Source organism: Rhinolophus sinicus, chromosome 13 (genome assembly GCF_057876585.1).
Source record: "Rhinolophus sinicus isolate RSI-liver-muscle chromosome 13, RSI-T2T, whole genome shotgun sequence".
Classification (NCBI taxonomy): domain Eukaryota; kingdom Metazoa; phylum Chordata; class Mammalia; order Chiroptera; family Rhinolophidae; genus Rhinolophus; species Rhinolophus sinicus.
Genome location: NC_142513.1, coordinates 11,039,173 through 11,065,073, shown reverse-complemented (window position 1 = coordinate 11,065,073; position 25,901 = coordinate 11,039,173). Strand labels below are relative to the sequence as shown.

General features: G+C 46.8%; 1 protein-coding gene across 27 annotated transcripts in view; it reads right to left on the bottom strand.

Moving 5' to 3' along the window:
• Nucleotides 1–25,901, bottom strand: part of ZMYND8 (zinc finger MYND-type containing 8) — a 108,610-nt gene that overhangs the window by 66,629 nt on the left and 16,080 nt on the right. For 17 of the 27 annotated variants that reach the window (XM_074318070.2, XM_074318071.2, XM_074318074.2 and 14 more), the window contains 2 exons: nt 8,541–8,689; nt 534–752 (listed from right to left, as the gene is read on the bottom strand). In XM_074318070.2, coding sequence (XP_074174171.2) covers nt 534–752; nt 8,541–8,689 — 368 coding nt within the window. Of the gene's footprint in view, nt 1–533; nt 753–8,540; nt 8,690–9,535; nt 10,507–11,980; nt 12,003–15,342; nt 15,517–25,901 lie in introns of those variants that run through there. The other 10 variants (XM_088789078.1, XM_074318077.2, XM_074318085.2 and 7 more) reach the window with 4 other exon arrangements.

Here is a 25,901-nt window from a genome sequence, read left to right as displayed (position 1 = left end):
ACTGTTTGTTTTGGTTTTTGTCCTTTTATCCTGAGAAGAATGGAATTCGTGCCGATTCCCTAGCACCTAAGAGGCACACGAGAAATAGTTGTTCCATGAATGAAAGCATCAGATGGCAACCACACGAACATACAACCAAAATTGGTCTTCTGAGTTTGGCTACTGCCAATGATGATTCAAGGTTGCAGCAGGAGACAACATCCAAGAAGGGGGAAGAAGCACGAGATCTTTTCAAACTATGCAAACTGTTAAAGGCTTATTTGTAAGTTCACTTCTGAAGAGTGAGAACTTAAGATTCTTCTGTTCATCACAGAAGAATCAGAGAAGGTTGCAGATCTTCCAAAGTGATCCAAAGACTCAAGAGGAAATCAAAAACAATGTTTCAGTGCCATTGTCTTTCTAAGAGCCGCAGTGCTGGGGGCACTGCCAATGCTGGTCCAAAAAGTGGATGATTTGAAGAATTAACAATAAAAGGAAGGAAGAGAAAGGAGGAGCAACGAGGCAGACAATGCATTCATTCATCAGGAACTAACCTCACATTCAGGACAAAACCAGTCCCCCTCTGGTTCCGATGTCAGTCTCAGACACTTAGCGTGATAAACCCGGGGACAGAGCTCACAGCAAAGGACTTGGCCTTCCCGGTGACAAACCCAGCAGTAGAAATCATTTCGTCCATCCTGCGGTACAACATCAACAGGGTCTGTGGTGAGTGGCTGCTTCATATAGTAAAACGGACCATGTCTTAGTTCTGACTGAAATGTAGGCAAGAAAGACAAGTTTGGTTTCAAAACAAATGTGCATTCTCAAAAGGAATTTGAACAAAGACATCAATAACAACAAAAGAAAATTACATTTCACACATTCATTAAAAAGCTATCTTGGGTTACTCTACTAAATACAGAGGTTACAGGTCATTAGATATTAAGCTTTTTTTTCTTTCTTCTATTTTAAGAGGACTGAAAATAGATTGAAAAGCTGGTGTCTAGTAAGAGTTAATAGGCAGCCCTAACAGGATAACACAATGGCTACCACCCAGGTATACCTGAGTTCAAATTTCATCTCTACCAGATGCGTGACCCTGGGCAAGTCTCTTAACCTCTCAGCTTCAATTTTCTCATCTGTAAAATAGGGATGACAATATCTAACTTCACGGTATTGTGGTTAGGATTAAATGGGATGATTTAATATACGCATTTAACACAGTGCCACCATTACTAATATTGCTGATAAAGTTAAGAGCCCAATGCATGGAAGTCTAAGTATACAAAGCCAACAAAATCCTGGCAGTTTGCAGTTTGCCCTGGGATTCTTTCAACAGCAGGGTTTTGGAGAATAGACCAATTGGATTTGAGTCACCAAAAAATGAGCACCCACTTTTTTAAGTCTACCCCAAATGCATAAAGTATAAAGGACTGTGAGCCAGCAAGAGCCTTCCTAATGCAGTGATTCTTAAAACATGGGCGGTCCTCATCTACCCAGAGCCACATCACCTACCTAAAACTAACAACGGCAGAAAGATGAGCTAGGTGGCCGATTCACGGAAGCCTGACGCCCTCCTATCCCAAAATATCAAGAGAAACATTTCTCTAACGATAAATGAGAGAATCTAGCAAAGCCACACTGAACACACACACACACAAAAAATCACTCAGAAGAAACTTATTAAGGAAATGTCTATCAGAAACCAGAAAGAAATTGTTTAGGAAGCATGAGAAATAAAGTCTGCTGGTAAACATCAAAATGGTAACTGGCTGTGTGACCTTGAGAAAGCTACTTAATCTCACCCACTTGAGCCTTAATTCCATGGATAATAGCTTAGCCACAACCATAGATGGTCCCTGTCTTTGAATAAACCTCCTTGAATTACAGGCTTTTTTCCTGTCCTTCATTTAAAACATTAGTTTCCTCCACAATGATCTCACACCCTGGTTAGAGATTGCATAAATTTTGTTACCATTGTGAATGGGATCGTTTTCTATTCTCTTTTATAAAGAGTTATTGTTGGTACATAGAAACACTGTTAGATTTTTTAATATTGACCTCACATCAACAGTTGTAATAATTTATTGATTAAAAAATCTTATTCGGGCCGGCCCAGTGGCTCAGGTGGTTGGAGTGCTGTGCTCCTAACGCCGAGGTCGCTGGTTCGATTCCCACATGGGCCAGTGAGCTGCACCCTCTACAGCTAAGATTGTGAACAATAGCTCTCCCTGGAGCTGGGCTGCCGTGAGCAGCCGGAGGTTGGCGTGAGCTGCCATTAGCTGCTGAGTGCTGCCGCGTGCTACCGTGTGCCACCGCTGAGTGGCCAGCAGCCAGCATGAGCGTCTGTGGGCTGCCATGGGTGACCGTGTGCTGCCATGAGCAGTCGGCAGCCACCGCCGATGACCGGTGACCTACTGTCTGGAGGTGGGACGGGGCGCAAGTCTCATAATACCAGCATGGGCCAGGGAGCTGTGTCTTACACAGCTAGACTGAGAAACAACGGCTTGAACCAGAGTGGGGGGAGAGAGAGGCGGAAGAAGGGGGCAAAAATATCTTATTCTCTACGTAACATCAGTTTTGTCTGTTCACGTCTATTATTTCTACATTACTTTTCTTTTTCCCTTATTTTAATGGTTAGGACCCCAAGGGTAATGGGAAAGAGTGGTAGAGGGTGCAGGCACCCAGACCTTGTTCCTGTTTTTACTATGAGGTTTTAATGTTCTCAAAATGCCTGCTCTGTCTATATTCCTTGATAGAGAGCCTCACAGATGCTTACTTAGCAAATGCTTGTTAACCCATCATCCCTCGAAGGCTCCTAAGAAAACAACTTTTTAGGGTGACTGCCTAATTCTTGAGCCCAGTGATTGCCCTGTTTCAGTTCAAAGTTTAAGGCAGAGCACTCTATCTGGGTTTCGCAGAATCATCATCATCGTGTCGATATTCTTTCCATGGTTTTCAACATACTGTCACACACACACACACACACACACACACACACACACACACACACACACCATCTTCATTTTATCTCCACAACCACCCAGAGTGGGACTCAGGACAGACACTATTAGACTTTCTTGACAGATGAAAAAACTAGGTTAAAAAGACTTATCTGACCACGCCCCAAGCCCAGAGCCCTCTAACCTGGGTGTCACAGAATGTTCTCTTGTCTCTATGACCCATATAAGATGATGCTGGGTGCAGAAGAGAGTCTGCTGATTGAGTGACCCCCTCAGAGAACATTCTTTGTGGTTCAAAAATAACTCCTGCTTAATGAAAAAAGCTGGAAGGAAAAAAAATCTGAAAATGAGGAAGACACTAGAAACATCATAGACTGAGACACGAAAAGATAACAGCTTCTAGAGCAAAGGTTCTCAACTTCAGCACTAGTGACATTTGGGGCTAGAATCTCTGCTGTGGGGGCAGCATCCCTGGCTAGATCCAGTAGCACCCTCCCCACCCCCCCACGCCCCGTGCACCAAATTGTGACAACCAAAAATGTCTCCAGACATGGCCAACTGTCCCTTGGGGGACAAAACTGCCCTCAGTTAAGAGCCACTAATGTGGAGGGTCTGCTATCTGCCTAGGAAAATAGTTGAGTTGTTTTGGGGGCTTGGAAAAGGAGGAGAAAGCCCCGCTGAAAAATATAAGTGTGCATATGAAAGCAAGCAGAATTGTTTCTAACCTGAGTGGGGTCTTCCAGGATGCTTTTGCAGCTTCTGCAAGATAGCAGGGCACCCTATTTCAGTGCCCGACTTCCTTTCAGTTAAGTTAACAGTCGGACAGGAAGAGTTGTTAAGATCTAAACAAAACTGGAAGAATCGAACACGATGGCTATTCTCCCTAAGCGCCCACCCGAGTCTTTTCTATCCGTAGAAGGCAGGGTATTGTCAGTTCCAAAGTTAAGTTTCTCCCACATTCTTGCCCCTTCCCACACCTGGCTGGGGGTGGGTACTCCTGGGACATCATGGGGAGTGAGTGCCAGTCTGCTCCAATCTCTTTTCAGGAGATTTTGTCCTTTCCTGAAGCAGCAACTGTTGCCAAGAACTAGCTCCCTGGTAATCTCCATGTCCATCAGATACCTGCCTTATCTGCTGCTTGTAAATGTTTCCTGCTCCATCAAAATAATCTGATAACAAATATGGAACATTTAAAAAAGGAAAAGCAAGTCATTTCAGGTAAAATGAGTTATGATTTTTTTTTTCTCCCCCACATGTATAAGGTGTGTTACCAGCCTTGCTGGTAAGGCTAACAGGTTGCAACCTGTGCTATGAGAGGATAATTGTAGGCTCTGTGAGCAAAGGTTATTTCCCAGCGTCTTCCACAGGTTGGCTTAACAAGAAAATAGACAGGCTTGTTCATTCATTTCTGGAATACCTGAATCTACACCAGGCGCTGGCAAACTTTTTCTATAAAGGGTTCTATAAAGCTAGTACATCGTTCAGGCGCTGCACGCCACGTGGGGTCTGTCCCCACTAGCAGCTCTGCCACTGTGGCACAAAAGCAACATGCACAGTATGTAAACGAATGAATGTGGCTGTGGGCCAATAAAACTTTATTTACAAAAACAGGCTCTGGGCCACAATCTGGCCCTCAGGCTGTAGTCTGCCGACACCTGGTCTGCCTGAGCCAGAAAATGGGTGCTCGAGCTGTGTGTGCACACAGGGTACATGGGGGGGGGTGGGGGGGGTGGAGCTGCAAATTCAAATTCCTGCAGGGAGCCGCGTCGGTAACATAAATAAATGAAAATAGCCCTTGCTCCAGCTTTTGTTCTCCTGCATTTGATAAAAGTATGGGTCTTGCAAAATATGTCTTCTAAGACAAACTGCCTAGCCCTGGAGTGTGAGGAATGGCACTGGCATTCAGCCTGGAGGCTGGGGACACAGGACGGAGGGGCAGAGCTCATGCCTCCCCTAAGGGGCAGCTACATTCCACTCCAGTGACCAAGGCAGCTAGGAGCGCACACGGTCAGTGCTGCCTGACCTCAAGCAGACGCTGGCAATCCTGCTGTCTCCTGAACGGGCTCCATTGTTAACACGCTGCTCCCGTTCAACAGAGGATGTCTGTGAAACATTCTAGTGTTTAAGACAATGCCTGAGCTCAACAAAATAAGTCCTAGCCCACCCATGTCTGATATGTATACACACTAACTCTACACTCAGAGGAGGTAAAGAGGGGCCCCCAGGACTTTTTGCTTTATTAGATCAAAGGCATACCTAAGGTCATTTTGTACAAATCTGTTCGCAGATTCTTTCTCAATCCTGATGAGAAAAGGAAAAGAAGGAAGGAGGAAGAGGGGAGAGAGGGAGAGAGGGAAGGAGAAAACCTTCTAAGATAAAAGTGGTATTTTTCACTAATGGCCCTAATGTCATTTGGGGATAAGATATTTCTTGTCCCATCTACTATAAGGCGTTTGGCAAACTGACCCTCCTCCACAAAATTCCAGAAGCATCCTTCTGGGCCCTGGAATCTCCACCCCTTGCAGTCACAAGAAAAAGCACCAAATTGTTTTCAAACCTTTCCTTAGGAGTGAAACCACTGGACCAGAAGGCATTAAAAATTAATTATAAGCCTTGGAATACCTTTCCCCTAAAAATAATGTTTTAAAGCTCTTCTTAAAACTCTCCTAAAAGTACTGAATTCCCAATATATGAAAAATGGGTGAAACGGTTCCAGTCTGAAAACTCAACCCACATCTCCTCTCGGGAATAAAAGGTCTCTACCAAAAATGGAAAAGTACATTCTTGTTTGTTTCTTTTCATAAGGCCAGAATGGCTTTCTTTTTAGAACCCTAGAATACAGAAAAGAAATTAGAAGAAAAAGAGGAAGGAGGTAGAGAATCTTGATATATGCCAATCACCAAAAGAAGTCAAATGCCTAAGTGAGCCAGAGGCAGAAGGAACGAGCAAAGCAGGCAGCGTATCACATTATGGGGAGCAGTGGGGAGTGTGGAAAACCAGAGCACACGGTCCCTGCGTCTCAGGGGGCAGGGTCTACTCAGCTCCAGCGACTGCTGGCTTCTTCTGAGTTTTTAAGAACCTAGAAATACAAGCTGTTATTTGAAATCTCATGATCTTCACATGTTGACAATTAACTGAAGTTGTATTATGTTGGTCAAACACAGCATTTGCGACCTACAATTTGGCTTTAATTCCGTAATTTTTTAATTCCATAATTCTAACAGAAAGCAAGAGGACAGGAAAGGGAATGGAAAAGGAAAAGAACGTGTCCAGAAGAGTTTTTTTTAAGAAAGGATTTAAGTTCCCCTTAGGAAAGCAGAACGTGCATGAAGGAGGCCGCCCTTACTATGCAAACATTATATGCTACAATGAATTACGAAGTCAGGGGTCAGCAGTTTCTTCTCTTTACAGCTAAAGCTATTTCTCCTTTGCCAACTCCTGGCTGTTCAGCCCCAGGGAGTTTTAGATGTGAAAAACAAACCTACAATCAACCTTATGATGGTCCTAGTCCAAACCCCTATTTTACAATATAACTGAAGCTCAGAGATAGGAAAGCAACTGACAAGGTCACACAGCGAGTTCCCCAGAGGCAGTGGGGCTAGAAAGAGCCAGGTCTCCAGGTCTGGAACACATTCCCTCCAGTGCCACGGTCCTGTAAACGCTTTTATCAGTACTAAAGATGACGGATTGCTCAGGACCATAATCACGCCCTGTGTCCAGTCATCCACACTCTGCTATTTTCCACTTCCTCAGCATGTTCTGTATTCATAAGCTCACCCCCTGTGTCAAACTCTGGGGTGACAGTAGCCGCTGGACACTGGCCACTTTTCTAAGGCGGCCAGTTCAGAGGGGGACACAGATTTACAAACACCTCATTGTGGTCATGGAGCTTGGGGGTTCTAGAAATGGTATTAACACATGGGTGGGGAAGGAAGAGAAGGAAATGTGTGAACTGCCTACAATGATCAGCCCAAAGGCAGCTTCTTACTCGCTGTGAAGCCTGAGGAGGCAACTTAACCTCTCTGAACCTCTGTCTTTTCATGTGTAAAATGGAGCTGAAACTAACATAATGTCAGATGTCAATTATAGTTCAATAAAAAGTTATTAAACAAGAGTAACACAGGAAAGGGCTCACAACAGGACACGGCACCCTGCAAGCGCTGCTTTTAGAATTACTGTCACCAATACCATGATGTATGTTTTCCAAACTGCAATCCCCCAAAACATTTATGTAGGACCCATCAAGTTTCTTCTCCTATAATGGGATTCCCAACTCATTAGACCTGCGCTGTCTGACACCTGCACTACAAGCCACAGATAGCCACTTAAATTGAAATTAAATTAGAAATTCAGTTCCTTGGTTACATTTGCCTCTTGCAGCTGCTCAATGGCCACTTGTGACACGGTGGCTATCGTTCTGAACGGCGCGGTTCTAAGGACATTTCCAGAGCTGCTGTTGAATTATTTCATGTACAGCTTGTGTGGTGATTCTAGTTAGTCTGGCTTCATTTTTATTACTATTTATGTTGTTTAGTCCGAGTCATCTCCACAACAACCCTGTGAAAGGAGGAGTAACACGTCACTGTCCCCATGTCAGTAGATGGGAACACTAGGCACAAAGAGGTTAACTTGCCCACAGCTACAGAGCAAAAGCAGAGCTGGCATTCTGCTATATAATTTGAGAATGAAAATAGATTAGTGTGCAGACACGTATCCCTCTCACAGTCCTGGGCATGTAACCGTTGCTAGGTCTCTTCCCACGAAAGCAGTCATCTTGCCTTATTCAACCTCAAATCCCCACAGCCCACTTCGGCACCCTATGACACAGGAACTGCATGAACCCGGCCCACGGTATCCTTGCTGAAGTGGTACCAGAACCAATGGGTATCCCGTTTCCTCCGATGCTAGGAGATTTGGCCTCAGGGTCCACGAAAGCAACTCTCATTTTTTTAATCGGAAATATATCTAGCCTACATCAGAGAATTTTAAAGCTATAAGGTTTCTTAGGCAAGATCCAAGATGGCGAATAGATGGTCACATCTCGTGGATTGCTCCTGGCTGCCCAGGGAGGGTGGGGGTATCTGTGCAAAATGACAGGGATGGCAACCAATTACCAAACTCCACCGAGACTGATGGGTGGGGAGAACAGCTGTCTCTCACCGCTGACCTAAACCCATTATTTTACAGATGAGAAAACTGAGAACCGAAGGGAGCAAGCCTCAGCCACACAAACACCTCCAGACAGAGTTGGGAATCATCTTACTGGCCTGACCCAGGAGGGAAACATCCTCAGGCCACAATCCTCAGGGGAAACAGGCCTCAAGTGTGAAAAAGAAACCCAAGGAAAAGCCCCAAACCCTGCAGCACAATATCTTTATCTCATCTGCATCACTGCCCTGGCCCCCAAACAGATCTAAAAACCCACTAGAAATTTCTACACAGGCCCATTCTGAGCTGCCCTTTTTGTCCTATGCAAATGACAACCAGAGTCAGGCAGCTTGCTAAACACTGGCTATTAGAAAAACCCGGAGAGCTGCAGCGCTTGTCACTGCAGCCTTTGTCCCTCTGGTGTGGACACCATTCCCAGTGGCCCTTTACCTGCTCTTTATTGTTACTGTTCAGTAAGCCGGGTTTCTTTTTCTTTTTCATGGGGCTTGTTGATGTGTCCTGTGGCGAGTGACCATTGGAAGAATGCGGAGGGCTGGGGAACTTTCTTTTCTGGGCTGCTCTCTCTGTGGAGCCAGGATCTGAAAGAGACACACAGGGCCACATATTTTAAAGCAGTGAGGGAGACCTAGGCCTCCTCAGGGAGGGGGTGTGTGGGACACGATGCATTTTTGTCCCCAAACCCAATGCCATGTTAGTGTTGTTCCTCCTAAAATACACTTACCCACCCGCCTCTTCTTTGCCTGTTTCAGAGACCAGTCTTTCTTTGGCCTACATAGCATTTTTGTAAAAACTTCAATTCACTGCCAAAATATAAAAATTGAAAGACTTCATAAAATAACCTAGATTTTTGGATTCTCTTTAAAAAATAATAATAATAAAATAAAATAAACAGATCAGAGCCATATGGCAACAGATAGATCTGAACACCAGCCAGCCATTTTTAGATGGAAATGTGCCCTCCATTTTGCCACAATCCCCACCCTTCCCTACAGTCTCCCTGTTGACAAGGCCATGACCTAGCTACCACAAGCCGTCACATGGACACTGGTACTGCCCTTATCCCAAAGAAATATTTCTTCTCCACATCCATTCCTGATGGCAAAAGCAGGAAACCATGAAAGACAGACCAGGAAGACCACATGCTTCAAGAAAACAAAGGCAAACATACTTGGTGGAAGACAACGTTTATTCATGTGTATCAGGCTAACAAAGAGTAACTATGCGAAAAGAATATCACCCACCGGAAACTCATCGCCCGGCCACCAGGAGGCAATATGTTTGCAACTCTCCTCCAAAGAGACCAACACAAATTACATTCTCACCATTTCTCATGTGTAAAATGCCAATCCCCACTCTTCTCTATTTTAATTCTCCCAGAATCTCATTTAAACCCATATACACTTCCACCAGGATCCAATCTTCACCTGCAAGCATGTGAATCCATTCCATGCCCGATGGCTGTCTTGTTAGCTTAGGGATGATATATTGGCAAGGCCTCCAGGCGCACCTTACATTCTGAGGACTGAAAGCTACAGGCACCAGCAGAGAGAGCTATACCGAGAGCACAGGTGATGGGGTGGGATGTGGAATCCGGAAAGATGATTATCCCCCAAAGGCAGCCTGACGCCGTCCCTCCTCCAGTTTTAACTTTCAAGCAAGTCCCAGCATGCAGGCTGTGCTGTGTGTCACCGTCCTCAGTCTGGACAGGAGCTGCTGGGGGCCGATGAACAGGGTCCACTATGGCCACAGGCAAGGCCTCTAATGGTTTACTTTAGCCTGAGAGGAGGAGCGTCTTCTGGCAGGCTCACAAACGAAGACAATGACCGGCTGTCACAAAATCCAGTCCGCAGGATAGAACTCTCCGGTCTCGCCAGACAGGCTTTGGGAAAATCCTGAACAAATGTTCAGGGTGCCACGCTGAGACAGCCCCGAGAGGAAATTACATGCTAACCACAAGCACCTTGAGGGAGAACAGACCCCAGAGTTCAGGGGATCGTCCCACAGACATCAAAACGAAGGCCAGGAGAGCCCAAAGGGTTGGCCCCGAGGCACACAGCAGCTAGTTAGTGAGAAAACTCACTCCAAAGTTGCAGCCTGGGATGGGCACGTTCCCCAGAGAAAACCTCCCTCCATCCCAGCAGGAGTCCTCACCCCACTCCACCATCAACGGGGAAACTCTCCCTTTCTCCTTCACAGCCTGCCCCTAGAAACACAGTCTACAGACGGAGTCACAGGGGAGGCAAAGCACACGCAAGACGATTCCCGGGTGTGCTGTACCTAAGACTGGAAATGACTGAAACGTCCAAAAAAAGAGGACTGGTCTAATAGTACATTACAGCCAGACAGTGGAACATTCTGCAGCCGTTGAGAGTAATGAGGCACCTCTACATGTATGACAATCTCCAAGCTTCTGCAACAGGTAAAAAAAGCAACACCATGTCTAGCACCATGAACGGACCAACACACACACCCAAAAATGTCACATCTATGTCTCCCTTTTTGCATAAGCCTAGAATATTCCTGGATGAACACAAAAGTATGATAGAACTCCAAATGGGGATTGGTGGTTGCCTCAGGGGAGAGGAACCTGCAGGGGTTGGGGGAAGGGATTATTTTTCACTGTGTAACCTTGTGTACTTTAATATTTACCAAGTGCCTGGACAACTTTATCAAAATAAAATAAATAATGAAGTCCTTAGGAAGTTGTTTCACATTGAAAAAGCAGCAGGTGCAAACCAAAGCCAGCAATGAGCAAATGACAGAGGCCTGATTCAGGGTAAAAAATGTCACCAGGTGGACAAAGTTGGGGCCGATCATGCAGGCGTGTGGACCAAACAAACGTGTTTGGGATTTGTTCTACATGGATCTGGTAAACCCCAATATCTTTGCTCCCGGGTCAGAGTATGGGTGTTTAAGGTGTTTGGGGGACGCCAAGGAGAGGTGTCCCAGAAGAAATGGCATCCTGACTAGGCAAAAATTGAAAGCAACTGGGAAATGTTTTGATTTTGTATGTTTTGTTCCATTTGTGGGTAGATTTTGAAAGAAGAAAAAGGACATGAGGCAAGACACACCAATGCGACAGTTAGCGAATGTGTGGGGGTGAAAAATAAGTAGTGCATTTCGATGTTTCTCAATGGAGCGCTCAGTACTGGATTCTGGAAGTCCTTCATTGCGAGGACAACCTCGGCACCCTCCATCTCCATGCCATCAGTACTTCCAAACACTGTGACAACTAAAAGCACCCCCACAGACTCCCCAACACTCCCAGGTGTGGTAGGTACTGCTGAGCTGGGACATGGACGTGATGGGTCACAGCACTGTCCAGCCCACACCTCGTCAGCCATTGGAGCCAGAAAGGGCACCAGCTTCTCCTTGGGCAGCCCAAGTTCCCCACCGGCAGCTGCGATCCCTGGGGCGACGGGTTCCCAACGTGTAGACCCCACCATACTGGCAGCATCAGCGGCTTCACCTGGGGCTTTGCTAGAAAAGCACATTCTCAGGCCCCACACCCGATCTACAGAATCAGAAATTTTGGGGAAGGGTGCAGCCATCTGGGGTTTAACAAGTTGTCTAGAGAGTCAGTTACAGGCTAGTCTGAGATGCTCTAGGGTGTGTGTTTGGGGGGTAGAGTCGGGAGTTCTCAAGCCTCTCACCCTGTTAAACCGACCTCCTATCTTTCCCACAGCTACCTGTGGGGTTGGTTCAGGACTGGGGAAATAGAAGTCAATCAAGCAAGGAGGCGTGGCGAGAGAATAAACACAGCTAGACAGGAGATGACACAGGAGAGTCTCCCTACTTCTCAGGACCCCAGGGCCACACCTATAAAATGCGAGGAGAGAGAAGAAAGCAAACGGATCGGAACTTCTTACCTGGAACTCAAGAATGTGCTTCAGGGACCCATGATCCATCCATGTTCTGGACGTGGATGCAATTTCCTGGGAAGAAGGGCCATTCCTACCGCACCTTCTCAAAGGCGTCACCAGCAGTAAAGATTAAAAAGTACAGGGCGAGCGGGTCATAAAGTCCCTTTTGAACTTTCAAATTCTTGAATTCCATGGGAAATGGGCGGGCGGGGGGTGGGGAGAGGGAGAGGGGGATCACTAGAAGTGAACACACTGGTAAGCAATTTAGAGCTGGGAAGGAAGTTTTGCCTGAGCCCACCAAGAAACAAACGGGGAGACCAGGGTCCTGCTCGGCTAGAGGGGGGATCTGACCCAAGGCTGACCTTCTAGTCTCAGCAAAAGACAAAAAACCCCCAATGCTGTTCCTGATTACAAACATATCGACTCCCTCCAGGGTTGATAAAGGGTTCAGCAGCTGCATCCAAGGAGTAGAAATTTAATAGGTTCCGAACAACAGACACATCTGTCAACAGCAGAGGCTTTCAGTGAAGGCTCTTAGGGAGAAAAATTGGGCAATGCTGGCTGGATTTAGCGTCCTTGGAAGGTATGGGACATCAGGTCAGCATTTTGGCTTAAAAACCTACCCACTCCAGTGGGGGCCAGTCCTCTGGTGGGGATAGAATGATGGGTGGGGAACCTTGCTGTAGTCATGGCAACAAAGCCGCCTTGCGGACCTTTTCCAGAAAGCTGAGTCAAGTCTTTTTCCTTCTTTAATGATTGAATTCTAGCGAGGATGCATTGCCAAAGGCACTTCATCTATAGAAGTCCGTCCCCCCCAGACTGAATCACCAGGGAAATGGGATCACCTTTGCTCTGAAAGACCTTTCTGTGACATAGTAGGACCTGTGATTCCACTGGGTTGGCCCACCAGCAACCCTCTGGCCTTTCGCCCCCATCCCCCCAAAATAAGTCTGGTGCTGAAGGAGTTAACATAAGCGAGGGTGGAGAGCTGCCTAGAGGAAAAGGACAGAGCAATGACTCAGGAAAACAGCTTGGCATGGAGCAGGAAGCAGCATAATTTTCCCCTCCTTGTGACATTTCACTGAAATCTTAATAAAATTGGAAGGTCTGTGGATATTAGGAACCAGGCATGTGATGAGATGGTTCCCGAACCTGTCTTGTGAACCGTCAGAAATAATCCCACTCAGCCCTTCCTAGATGTCCCTTAAGAGATGCCTTTGGTCAAGATAACCCAGCCTCTTAGCTTTCCTAAGCCACAGTAACAGTTAAGACTTTCTTTTCTTACACATAATGTACCAGGCAGTGTTCAAAATGCCTTTCGTGTCCTTCCCTCTAAGTCACTGCCCAAGATCACACAAAGGGACGGGCTGGGATTTGAACCCACGCCGGGCCTCCTGCCAGGGAGGGGCTTTTCTCAGCTCTGGAACAAGACGATTTTCTAATTCAGAGTCTGTGTTTTAAGAGCACACTCTCATTTTGCCTTTCCCTGCAGATGGTGGTATGCGGGGTGGGGATGGGGTAGAAAGAAAGTCAACAAGGAGCTCCAGGAACTGACAGTAAGGTGGAAAATCATGTGTCACTCAATGATGAAAGCCATTCTCTCAAAGGCAGCCCCAGGAAGCACATTACCTCCCAATCTTGGGAAATGGTGGCACCAGAACCTGGCTTAGGCCACAAAATAGGCAGGGGAAGGGTCTCCATGGCCATCCCCCTCCCCCGACACTCCTTTCCAATCTCCATCCAGGCCTCCCCAACAGGCCACAGCAGGCAACCCCACCCCCACCCACATCTGGTGCCTGGGTCACAGCCGTTCTCCAGAGTCTAGGAAATGACACACCATTAAGGGGAATTGTCTCCTCCAGAGAGGGAAAGGGCCCCAGCTGAAAGGCCAGGCTCTTCCCCATAAGGACCAGCCCTGTGGTATGTTTTTGTGTGTATTGAATTTCCTTAATGATGTCGACAGCAAGCCTGCTGGGACCCAAATGAAAAGAGAAACTTGGTCAACAGGCAGCATAGGCCACAGCAGTAGGGTGACCAACTGTTGGTTGGCAGGAGATGGACAAGGTGGTCACCTTACAGGGAGATCCGGGGCACAGATTCTGACAGATGTGGTCCAGGTGACACAGGCAGGGTGCTGCAGTGGTCAGGGGAGCCTAGTTCTGCTGCCCAGCCCAGCAGAGTGGCCTTAAGAAAGCTACTTGGGGGTGGCCGGTTAGCAAAGTGGTTAGAGCATGGTTCTAATAACACCAAGGTTGCCAGTTCGGTCCCCGCATGGGCCACTGTGAGCTGCGCCCTCCTTTAAAAATATATATATATTTCAGTTCTCTGTGCCTCCATTCTTCCGTAAGACGGAGATCATGGTACCTTGTGAAGTTATCAAAGGACTGAATGAGTTAATTCATGTGTAGCTGTTAATGTAATACCTGGTAGCATACACACTCAATAAACAGTAGCTATTTTTTCAAACCAACAATCATTCCCCCTCCTCTTCTCCTCGAGTATCCCTCTCCAAAAACAGAGCTGGGTTTCTCAGAGGAGCATTTTCAATTAATGCTACAGCTTCAAAGTCATGGAAACGCCAGGCTACATAAAGTGGAGACCGGAATCCGCCCAGGACATGATCTCTCCATTTCAATCCGACTGTGAAGAGTCCAGGTTTCCTCGGATAACTGCGAGGGCAGGGTCGGAGGCAGAGGTCTGCACTGGCTAAGGCACCAAGGGCAATGGCAGCCACCCCTGCTGGGAACTGCCAGCCGTCACCATAGCCTGCTTCAAACGTGACCACACACTGCTCTCCCAGAAGTAGCAAAGCAGAGCAGTTAGTTAATCATTTCAAAGCATTTCCCAAAGACACAGAGCAGGTACCCAGACAGGCCTCCCTCCCCAGGAATCCTACGGCCCTCTCCAGCCAGTAATTACATCATAATGGAACAAAAGCCCAAAACTTCCTCCAGGCCCAGAACAGAAATGAGAAATCCCGAGCAAAGGATGGGGGGTGGGGAGGGAACACGCCCAAGTGACCAGGAACATGAGCGAAAACAAATCTCAAGAGACTAGTTTGCCCACACACTGAACAGCCCCCCTTGACCCACAGAACACTGGAGATAAGGCCACAGCCCGCTGCGTGGGGCCGGCCACTGCCTCCTCCAGAAAGGGGGCTCTCGCCTAAAGCTGGGCTCCTTAAAAGGTCTCCAGCATGTGAATGTGAACTTCTCACCCACACCAGGAAAAGAAGGGCTGGAATGGAAATGAGGCCGTGGGACGAAAGGGTCACTCTCCACTTGGGTAAAGGTCAATGTACCAGGAATCCCAGGTACCTCCGATGCAAAGCAAGTGAGGGGCAGGTAACCCTGGGTAGGGGCACTTACCTGCCATTGAGAAAGCTCTGCTGCTCAGAGGGCCTCGTCTCTCTTTTAAAGAGAACAGAGGCTCACACACGGCAGACATTCCTGCTTCCGGATCCTCGGCGGCCTCTCCCAGGGGGAGGAGGAAGAAGCCAAGGGGACAGGCTAAGAGTCACCACTTACCAGGCCAGCCCGGGTCTAATACGCGCTAGGTCTCCCGGCAAGGCCAAGGACACCCTCACCTTTCTGTAATCAAGCAGTCTGGGGCAGGGCGATGTGCCTTCATGTCCCCGGGCTTTTGGCTCTAATTTATCACACTGCACAGATAGCAGCTCAGCTAAGCTAAAAGTCTTCAGTGCACTGAAGCGCCATTTTTTTCCACGGGATGGGAATAAACACAACAAATTACAGTCGTCTTGCTAGCTGGAGTGAGAATACCAGAGGGGAGTTGTGGTTTGCATTGTGGAGGTGTTTTTAGTTTTTTTAATAACTGTTTATTGCTTCAAATTATCTTTAGTTCTGATGTGCCTCTCCTAGAAATGAGAAAACTGTCTTCCTACTATATATACATAGTGTGTCTGTCAGTCAGTCTCTCTCTCTCTCTCTCTCTCTCTCTCTCTCTCTCTCTCTCTCTCTCTCTCCCCGCCCCCCCCCCCTCTTTCTCAGGATGCAGAAATGGTGATTAAAGGTACATTCATATGTAAAAGGTGAACTTCCAAACCCTCCTGGCAGGACAGAAATTGCTCCAATCCAGGGAAAAGAGGCTGATTTACAAATGAATTCACTGTTTAGCCCTCAACAACTTAAGAGGCAACTACAACCACAGCAGCCCTTTCTCCCCCTCAGCTGGGATGAGGCCTTCTGGAAAAACGACAACATCTCAACAGGAATTTCCTGATTCAAGAATGCCAAGCTTTTTCCAACTTTACAAAGAGGGGGGGAGGCAGGGCCCAGCTCCCTACTAGAAACCACTGCACCCCACCCACCCCCTCGGCAGGCCCAGGCCCGGAAGGCTGTGTCCCACGTGTACACATATATAGATTTGAGGCCCTTAAAACCCAGTGAAACCACCACAAAGAAAATGTGGAGTAACCGGTTGGTTGTCTATGGCCTTTTACATCATAGCTGGCTGAGGAGAGGGTTCGCAGGGGGAGCTGGTTCTGGTAGCTGAAACCCGTTTGCATTATTTATTCAGGCTGCTCAGTGTGGTGGGCCCCACCCTCCGGCCCAGCTCAGGTTCTGGAAAGCTCAGGCACTGGTGGGTGGCTCTGAAACAGCAAGGGGGAATTGCAGCTGCAGAGGGCCAGTTCAGAAACAAAAAGACCACTCGGCTGGCTGACAGCAGCTGACTGAAGCAGAGAAGTGGGCTGACAGGAGAAAAGGGAAATAGGCTTCAGGAAGGGGGCAGATGAGGGGAGATGTGTTGCTAGGAACCCGGCAACATGCCCCACTCGTCCTGGGTGGAGGTCTAGCTTCTCTTAGAGCCGCTTGAATTCATGAAAACAAGAAAATTCTCTAAGACACCAGGGAAGAAGGTACAGGCCCTTTACAGTCACCTCTCCAGGTTCCTTTGGGGAAGCAAAGATTTCAGACCTGCGATGTTACCCAATTACCCTGCTTCACGTCACCAGGATATCGGGGTGTGTATGTGTAGGGGGGGGATTCTAAGAATGTGTCCTGTGGCCCATGGGCCTGGGAGTGCCCAGGAGGGAAGGCATGACCACTGCAGGACGCCTTCTAGAAGCCAAAGATGGGAAGCAACTTCAATGGCAACAGGGGAATGAGATGCAAAACCTCAGTGATGCAGCCATAAAATGGAATAAAGAAGGAATCACATCTTTATGTAGCGGCATGGAACAAAATCCAAGCAAAAAAAGGCCAGAAACAGAAGCTGGTTGAAGGAAATAGGAACTGTGTGGGCTCTGGCTTGCAAAGCCCTGCAGGAACACCCAGGAAACCGGTCAACACTGGACTCCTTCTAGAATCCTTTCTGGTCACGTTCGCGTATTGAACTCTGCAAGATATGTTTAAATGGCTCTGGGGGAAATGGATGATAACAGTCTTTATGTAACGCTCCCCCTATGTACCAGGCATCCCCAGCACCTGACACACAGGAAGAGCTCAGAACATGCCCCTGGCATTAATCAGGTACCACTTTTAAGGGGCTCGGGTGTTGAGAACAGTGTCAAGCAGTGGTTCTCAACCCGGTTTCCCCCAGGAGACCCTTGGCAATGTCTGGAGACTTTCTTGGTTGTCACAACTAGGCAAGGAGAGGGGATGCTACTGGCATCTAGCGGGTAAGAGAAGCTAGGGCTGCTGCTAAACACCCTACAACACACAGGACAGCCCCATAACAAAGAATAATCAGGTCCAAACTGTCAACAGTACGGAGGTTGAGAAACCCCGGTGTAAAGAAACTTCCAGTGAGCTGCCAGGCAGGTCCAACCTTGTGTAAATACACCACCCACGGAGGTGACAGCACCCACTACATAGGAAAACGATGCCTAATGTTTCACCTGGCGGCCTGACTTCAGATTTCAAAGAGAAGTAAACAATGAGACCAGAGTCAATCAACAAATAGTCATTAGGAAACTACTAGACATCTGGGCTACCTGGGGAGCTGTGGGGAAGGTCCCTGTCCCCGTGGGAGGACAGCCAGAAACAAATAATAGTAATAACAGTTACCTTTTGTTGACCACTTCTGTGCAGAGGCACTGTTCTAAATACAAATATCAATTTACTTGCTCCTCAGCACAGTTCCACAAGGAGGTGGGGACTAAGTGTCCCCATTTTGTTGATGAGAAAACTGAGGCCCAGGGGAAAACAAGCCCATGCTGAAGTGGATGGTAAATATAGAATGAATGTAGAATGTATTCAATATAGAAATATAGAATAAGAAACTGATTGGAGATAGACAAAAAGCAGAGCAGGAGAAATACCAGGAATTGGTGAATGCATATTAGGGGAGACGGTATAGCCAGGAAAATATTTCTCTATTTCCTTCTCAAACTGGGCTCATGCGATTCCAATTATTGTTTACTAAGGAACGACTTTACAAATCCTCCCAAGAATCCCATGAGGTAGGAATGGCGTTTGGACCCATTTTACAAGTGAGATTCAGAGAAGCAACATCGTTTATGTGCTTTAAGGCACTCAGGTCAAAGCAACACTCCAGGGACTCCATCACAGCTGAGCCTCACTCCAAAGCCCTTTTCTGCACCAGTCACCTGCCTTCCCTAGGGCTGTAAGTGCCACCGGGTAATTCTTCGTCACTAAGGGCACACTTGGTGCTGACCAATGTCAGCACAACACCAGTGTGTGGGCTCTGGACCCACAACACTAGGTCAGAATCCAAGCCCTGTCACCTGCCAGCTGTGTGTCCTTAGGCAAGTTATTCAGCCTCTCTGTGTCTCAGTCAATTCAGCTGTAACTGTTAAAATCCTCCTAAAAGGGTTGTTAAGAGTAAATGAGACAATGCATATACAGTAAACAGCATCTGGCACAAAACACTACCAGCTATTACTACTACTCCCCGGCTGGGAAGGAGGAGCCAGGGCAAAGAGACAGTAACCCAAAAATCTCAAACCAGTTTCCCCAAATCTTTTTCTATTTTCACCTTGACTTGCACCGGCCACACTCTTCCCAGCCTGCTCCTCAAAAAGGTTCATTGATGAGAATCACAAACATTTTAAGTCTCCTCACGCTGGCACAGGTTCAACCAAGCCAGGCTCAAAAGCCCTTTAGGGCTCAGGATTTCCACAGATCAAAGTGAACATTCCAGGTGGCCCACAGCCCCAGCTCCACCCTTCCAGATTGAACTTCAACCCCAGGCCTCCTCCAAAGGCACTCTCCTCCCTAAAATGAGGCTCCTGGAGCCTGGGAGGGAGCTGGCCTCAGAATGCCAGTCAGTGATCTGCAAAATGCACTGAGAATGCCAAACCTCGCAGGGTTGGGATAAAAGCAAGCGCCTACGTGGTGCCCGCCTGGCACATGGCAAGTGCTCTGCAAATGGGTGTTCCTTTCCCGCCCACCATCACTTCTGCCTGTTCAGTCCAGCCTTTACAGTTGTCACCTTGACCCAAGTCCCACGATTACTCACTTACCCCTCTATGGTAGCCTTCTTCAAACTTAAATAAGACAAGCAGTCCCCTGCTTAAAACCCACCAAGGGACTCAGATACCCAACATCTTATCCAGACCTCTAATGCCCCTAGGGATCTGGCCCTGTTCACCTTTTCTCCTCCATTCACTCACCCCTCAACACAATGGCCTCAAACAAGCTAAATTTATTTGCATTTGCCATCCCTTCCATCTAGAATGTTCTATGCCTAATCTTCCCATAGTTGGCAACTTCAGCTCAAATGTCACCTCCCCAGAAAATCCTTCCCTGACCACCCCAGCCTCCAGTCCCTTTATTATATCATCCTGGAGTCTTCCCGCCACCCCCACCCCCCCCATTTTCACTGCCATCATCTCTAGCTGAAAATGCTCGGAAACAATTTTGTTTTGCTGGCTCACTTGTTTATTGTGTCTCCTCCAGAATGTGATCTCAGTTTTTCTTTCTTTGCTATGGCCCAGCGCCTGGCACACAGCCTGGTTCAGAGGTGGCCCCAATACACACGTGACCCACTAAATGAACGGCAGGAGAGGGTTAACAAAGCTATGAGGTGTGCTAAGCAGACCTGACTCACAGGAAACTCCAGTTTTTCTTCCCTGGTTTAAGAGTTTCTCGCGGCAAAGCAAGAAAGAACACAGGCAGGTTGAGAAGTCCACAGGGAAGATGACACAAAAGGAAGCCAGGCCATTTCAGGGTCCGAAAGCAACTAGAGCAGGAAATTCCCTTTTCAACAGGTACTCAGCCATTCTTGTGTCTTGCCTAAAGAGGCCATTCCCCCAAAAGTAGGGGATTAAATAAGGATTTATATCCTGAACATGATGGGCCCAAGCAGCTAATAAACACAATTTCTGAGCAACCAAAAAGGGAAAACTCTTGAAGTTTTCTCTCAGGCCACCTACTTCCCAGATCTCTCTATTATTCCTGAGGAGAGCTATTGTTTCAGGACCATTTAGTGTTTAAAAAAAAATTTTTTTTTAAAATAGGAATGACTTTCTCCAAGGAAAACATTCCCCACTGGGAGACAGACACACACACACCCATATTCCCCCCGACCCCCCTGCCGCCCAGTGGACCAGTTAACTGAATTCTTCAGTCCTGATTCTCTGCCCTTTTTTTTTTTTTAATCAGACCCTTTTAAGTCTGGGGATCTCTTTTCAGCACCTCTGTAATCCTTGAGGTGAATCTAGATTTTAAAGATTCGTATTTGTCAAACAACTCTCACCAACCATTAATCTATCTGGTCCCAATTCAAAAAATAGCAACCTGGTTCGAAACACAATCCCTAACTGCTGTGTAGGGATAGAGACGTTACTGGAGGGTGGTTTGGGAGGTGAAGGACAAAAGGAGGTCATCCTCATTAGGAAAAGGGCCCTAGTGACAGCTGATGAGATGATACAGTGCTCTAGAAGGGAAGCAATCACCAAGAAATCAGTCTAGGGGACCTAACAGCCATGGTCTGGGCCAGAACCTAACCCACTGATGAACCACAGGCCGAATCCAATCCACCTACAGCTGGGTGATTCTTTCACATTTGAATGAGTTGTCAATATTTTAAACTCGGGAGAAACTGCGCTTAGAAATCCAGATTTCTAGTTTCTCTTAAACAAAATAAAACAAAAATCAGAAGATCCGACCACGCAGGGCCCCCCATTTCCACATGAAACAGTCCTCCAGGCTGCCCTCTTCGGATGCAAGGCGAAATTCCCATTGGCCAAGGTCTCCACTCTTCTTAACTTTCACATAATTAAATTTAACCTTGAACATGCTTTAAAGGCAGAGTAAAGTGGAGAAGTAAGTAAGGTACATGGAGGGTCGAGAGGCAAGGGATGTTTTCCTAGAACGGCCAAGTTCTAGAAAAAAGCTCAACCCCATCACAGTATATGTTTGTTTACATTTTCATAAACACAGAGAGGAGGAAAAGCACAGATGAAAACATAGCAAACTGTTAACACTGCATACTTGGAGAAGGAGGATTTTTAGCTTTCTCTGTGTATTCTGGCTTATTGCAAAGAGATCCACTGATTGTATCATTTGAAAACAGAAATCCAATGTGCCATTTTCCCCCTTAAAGTTTATGTATATTGCTTGGAAGAGATTCTTTATTTGAAACACATTCATGGAGCAGCTACTAAAAATCGACAGCCCGATATTTGTCAAAGAGGTCAGAGAGATCTGGTCCCCATATCAGTCCAGGCAACGAGACTCACAAGTAAATGGCTTTTACAATAGGGCATTTGGAAGGCTGGGGAGAGACAGGGCCAGTATATCCTATGATATTTTCCCTCAGCCAGTGCCCAGATGCCAGGGGGCCTGGCAGAAAGGCCACTCAGTGAGGCCTCAATAAGAAATACCACCTTGGGAAGATAAGAAGACAGCCATGTTCTCTCTTGGCAGAACTTTTCTTAAAAGATCAGACCCAATACAATGATGATTTACTGAGCGTGTTCTGTGCTGTGGCAGTCCCTGGCTAATTCACTATTTTCCCCTATAGCATGAGGCACAGCACTTACAACGAATCCATTAATGTATTCAAGTAATTAGAGCAGTGCTATCCAATAGAACTTTCTATAATGATGGCAATGTTTTATATCTATGCTAGCTAATGGTGCAGTCTGTAGCCACGTGAGGCAATTGGGCATCTGAAACGTAGCTAGTGAGACGGAGGAAGGAATTTTTTTTTAATTAATGTAAATTTAAACAGCCACATACAGCCAGTGGCTACTTTATTGGACAGCAGAGCTGTGGAAACTCAGTATGGAGCAGACAACGATGGAGGCCTGGCCGGCCAGCAGAAACGGCAGCACCCTCCAGCCATCCTACATGCCTCAGAGGCATAAGGATCTGAGGCCTAGCAATGTGTGCTTGCGTTTGATTCCTCCTTTTTCAGCCTAGGCTTGGAAATTCTCAGACTTTTAATATGCATAACAATGTCTGAGCAGAGCTGATGAGTATTTTCATGGGCAATTTAAGGGACTTTCCAGGGTGCTTTTGACTTGGGAAGCTAAAGGACTCCGCGGTAGGAGGTATAAATGAAGGCTCAGAAAGAGGGGGGGCCTGGGTCCCGACGGATGTAGAGAAGGTGAGGGGAAGGTGGTCCTCAGAGAGAACAATCTGGAAGGATCTGCAAAGGTGTGTGTCTCAGTGAGGAGCAGGAGGGAGAGAGACCCTGGTCTATCACAGGACCAGCAGGAGCCGGGCAGGCTCTATGGCGGGGCCGCTGACCTGAGCCTGGAAAGGACCAATGCAGCTGGGCCTTGGCCCTCCACTCAAGACTGTGGTCTTCAGGAGCCCCTGGAAATTGAAAGCAGGACAATCGGACTGTGTTTTGGAAAGGGCCTACTAGAAGTAGTATTAACACCTCAAGAAGGAAAGAAATCAGAGGGAAGGGAGCCATTTCAAAGAGTACCAGGTCCCCGGAGGGAAAGATAGGCCACCAAACGTTTCTGAGAGCAGACATTTGCACATTTGCGCTTAGATAATTGTTTCCAGGCACGGATTATGCTGGAAACAAAGCCGTCCTCTCTAGAGGAAAGTCTGCTTTTACTTTCTTCTCCAAAAAGAAAGTTCTATCCATCGGCCAGGCAAAGTCAAGTCATTCACTTATTCATTCAAAATAAATATTTAGTGCGCACCATCCAGAACAGGCCCAGTGGTAGTAAACCAGGCACAGGGTAAAATAAGACGAGCCAAAACAAAAGGCAGGCCCCACCCTCATTTGGAACCTTATAATCAATGTGGGTGGGAGGTTACATTGGGGAGCAATGTCCAGGCATGAGCAAAGGCCCTACCGCCAGAGATGGCTCTCGCGAGGATTCCAGATCCTCGTGGCTGGAGCAGAGAGAAAAGGGGAACATGCAGAGAGGAAGCTGGAGAGGTGGGCAGACACCAGCACGTGATTTTAGGGTTTTAGGATTTTGATCTTCATCCTAAAATCAAGAAAAACGCACTTTAGAGTTTAAAGTAGGAGGGAGAAGTCAGAAGAGATGACCTTTCGGAAAGATTGGGAGGGTTGGGTGGACATAGATGGTCAGACCAGCTAAAAGACTACTGCAGCTCAATGTGACAGCTTGAAGAAGAGTGCTGTTTAGGATATAATATTCTAAGTAAATGACACAGAAAGGCAAAAGGACAGGAGAATCGAGGACAAATGCCATCTATCTCTTGCCTAGCCAACTGGCAGAGTGCTGGGTTATTCATGATGACGGAGAAACAGGTGTTTGGGGGGTGGGGGGTGAGCAGGAGCGAAGGTGGAGATATAAAACTGGTCATGGACATGTTGAGTTTGAGACAGCTATGAACAACAGGTAGGGAGGTCAGGTGAGCAGCTAGCTGGCCCTCTGCATCATGACTCAGGAAAAATCTAGATTGGAAATAAAAAATGTGTGAGTCATAAAGTTACAAATGTGGGCGTGATCACCCTGGAAAAGAACACGCTGGGGGAGACGAGGACAGGGCCAAGCTTTCAGCAACTCCAACATTGAAAGGCTGGACAGAAGAGAAAGTGCCAGGAAAAGACGAGGAAAACCAGGACTGTGGTGGCAAAACGCCCAAGCATGAGACGGTTCCCAGGAGAAGAACGATCGGCAATGCCCAAGACCTCAGTAGCTCTGCAGGCAGATGAGTCCTGAAAACCTGCACCAGAAAAAGCAACACAGACTGTAGGAAACTCAGCGATAACTGTAAATAAGGAAGGACTGCGGTAGAACCCACACAAGCTGGCAGGACAAAGTGGGAGGTGGGGCCCCCAAGACATGAGCACAGACACTTCTCCTAAAAAGTTTGGTTTTAAAGAAGAGGCCAGAAATAGGAGAGTTGCTAGTTGCAAAGATTCAGGGTCATGGGAACAAATGTGGGAGAGACTTGAGTGTATTCAAAAGTCTGCATTCCTCAAAAGGTTAAACAGTTACCCAGTGACCCCCACGATTCCACTCCTCGGTCTAAACCCAGGACAAATGAAAACATACGTCCACACAAAAACTCATACATGAATGTTCACATCAGCATTATTCGGAACAGCCAAAAAGTGGAAACAACTCAAATATCTATCAACAGATGAATGGATGCATAAAAAGTGGCATGTCCACAATAGAGCCTTATTCAGCCATAAAAAGGAATCAAGTGCTGATACGTCCTACAACGTGGATGAGCCTTGAAAACATTCTAAGTGAAAGAAAGTCAGACACATAGGTCACATACTATTTAATTCCATTTATATGAACTGTCGAAAAGAAGCAAATCCACAGAGACAGAAAGTAGATTAGTGGTTGTCAGGGGCGGGGGTTAGGGGACAATGGGGATTGACTGCTCATGGCTATGGGGCTTCTTATGGGGATGATGAAAATGGTCTAAAATTGACTCATAATGATGGTTGCACAAGTCTATGAACATATTAAAAACCAATGAAGTATATACTTTAAAATGGAAAAATTGTACAACATGTGAATTATATCTCAAAAAGCTTTAAAAAAAAAAAAAAAAAAAAGGTCTGTGAAATGCTGAATCTCTAGGTTCCCAGGAAAGCTGGGGCGGGTGAAGGATACACAGGGTGGAGGAGGCGTGTTGGGAGGGCCTTGTAACATTGCACTCACCCCCACTAGGAGATGTGGCCTTTCCAAACTTGCCCCCCCCCCCAATCTCACCCCTCTCTCAGGTCAACAATCAAGGATCCACATTCAATGCAACAAAATTAAGTAACTGCCATTTGAAACTTTCAGGCAAAAAAAAAAAAGTGCCGGGATCTCTACAAGGCCTCAGACCTACTCCATTAATTCTACAAGCATTCATTTGGAAAAGAAAAAAGAGACGGTTCTCTTTTAAAACCAAGGCTGAAAACAGTCTATTTCAGATCACAGTCTTCTAGCAGAGTAGGAATCACATAAACACGTAATATGGGTCAGGCTTCAAAAAACGGGGCAAGCACAGGCTGTCCACAAGTGAACCCCAGAGCTCAACTGCACAGACGGCGTTGACAGGATTGCGTGAACAGATGCTATGCTGGCCAAGAGAAGGTAGAAGCCTTGCAAAGCCGTTATCCGCCATCTTCAGAGTTCCGGGCATTTTAAGACCTTGTTGGGAGAACAACAATCTGGTAATTATCTAACTCGAAAATAAATTCTTTTCACTGTACAGTACACGGATGGCACTTCTTGGGCTGTAAGAGAGAAGAGCCAAGATAGTTCAAAATAACAGCGCTCATTATTTTTTAAAAAATTCTCAGCACTTCCGCACCGCACTGTGATTTAGGAGTTTATGGTTCTTTTTCCTTAAAGTCTCCTTGAAAAACCAAAAAAAATGACAGAAGGTCTCTAGCTCATTGCCATCCTCATAAACAATCCCTTTGTGAAACAGTCTTCATTTACATACAACAGTGAGAACGAGGCTCCTGTACTAATTAAGGTCTGGGGCTGGTTAGCAAATTGCCATAATTGCATATTCTCCAGCATCCTGTCTGAGAAAATATCCGCACC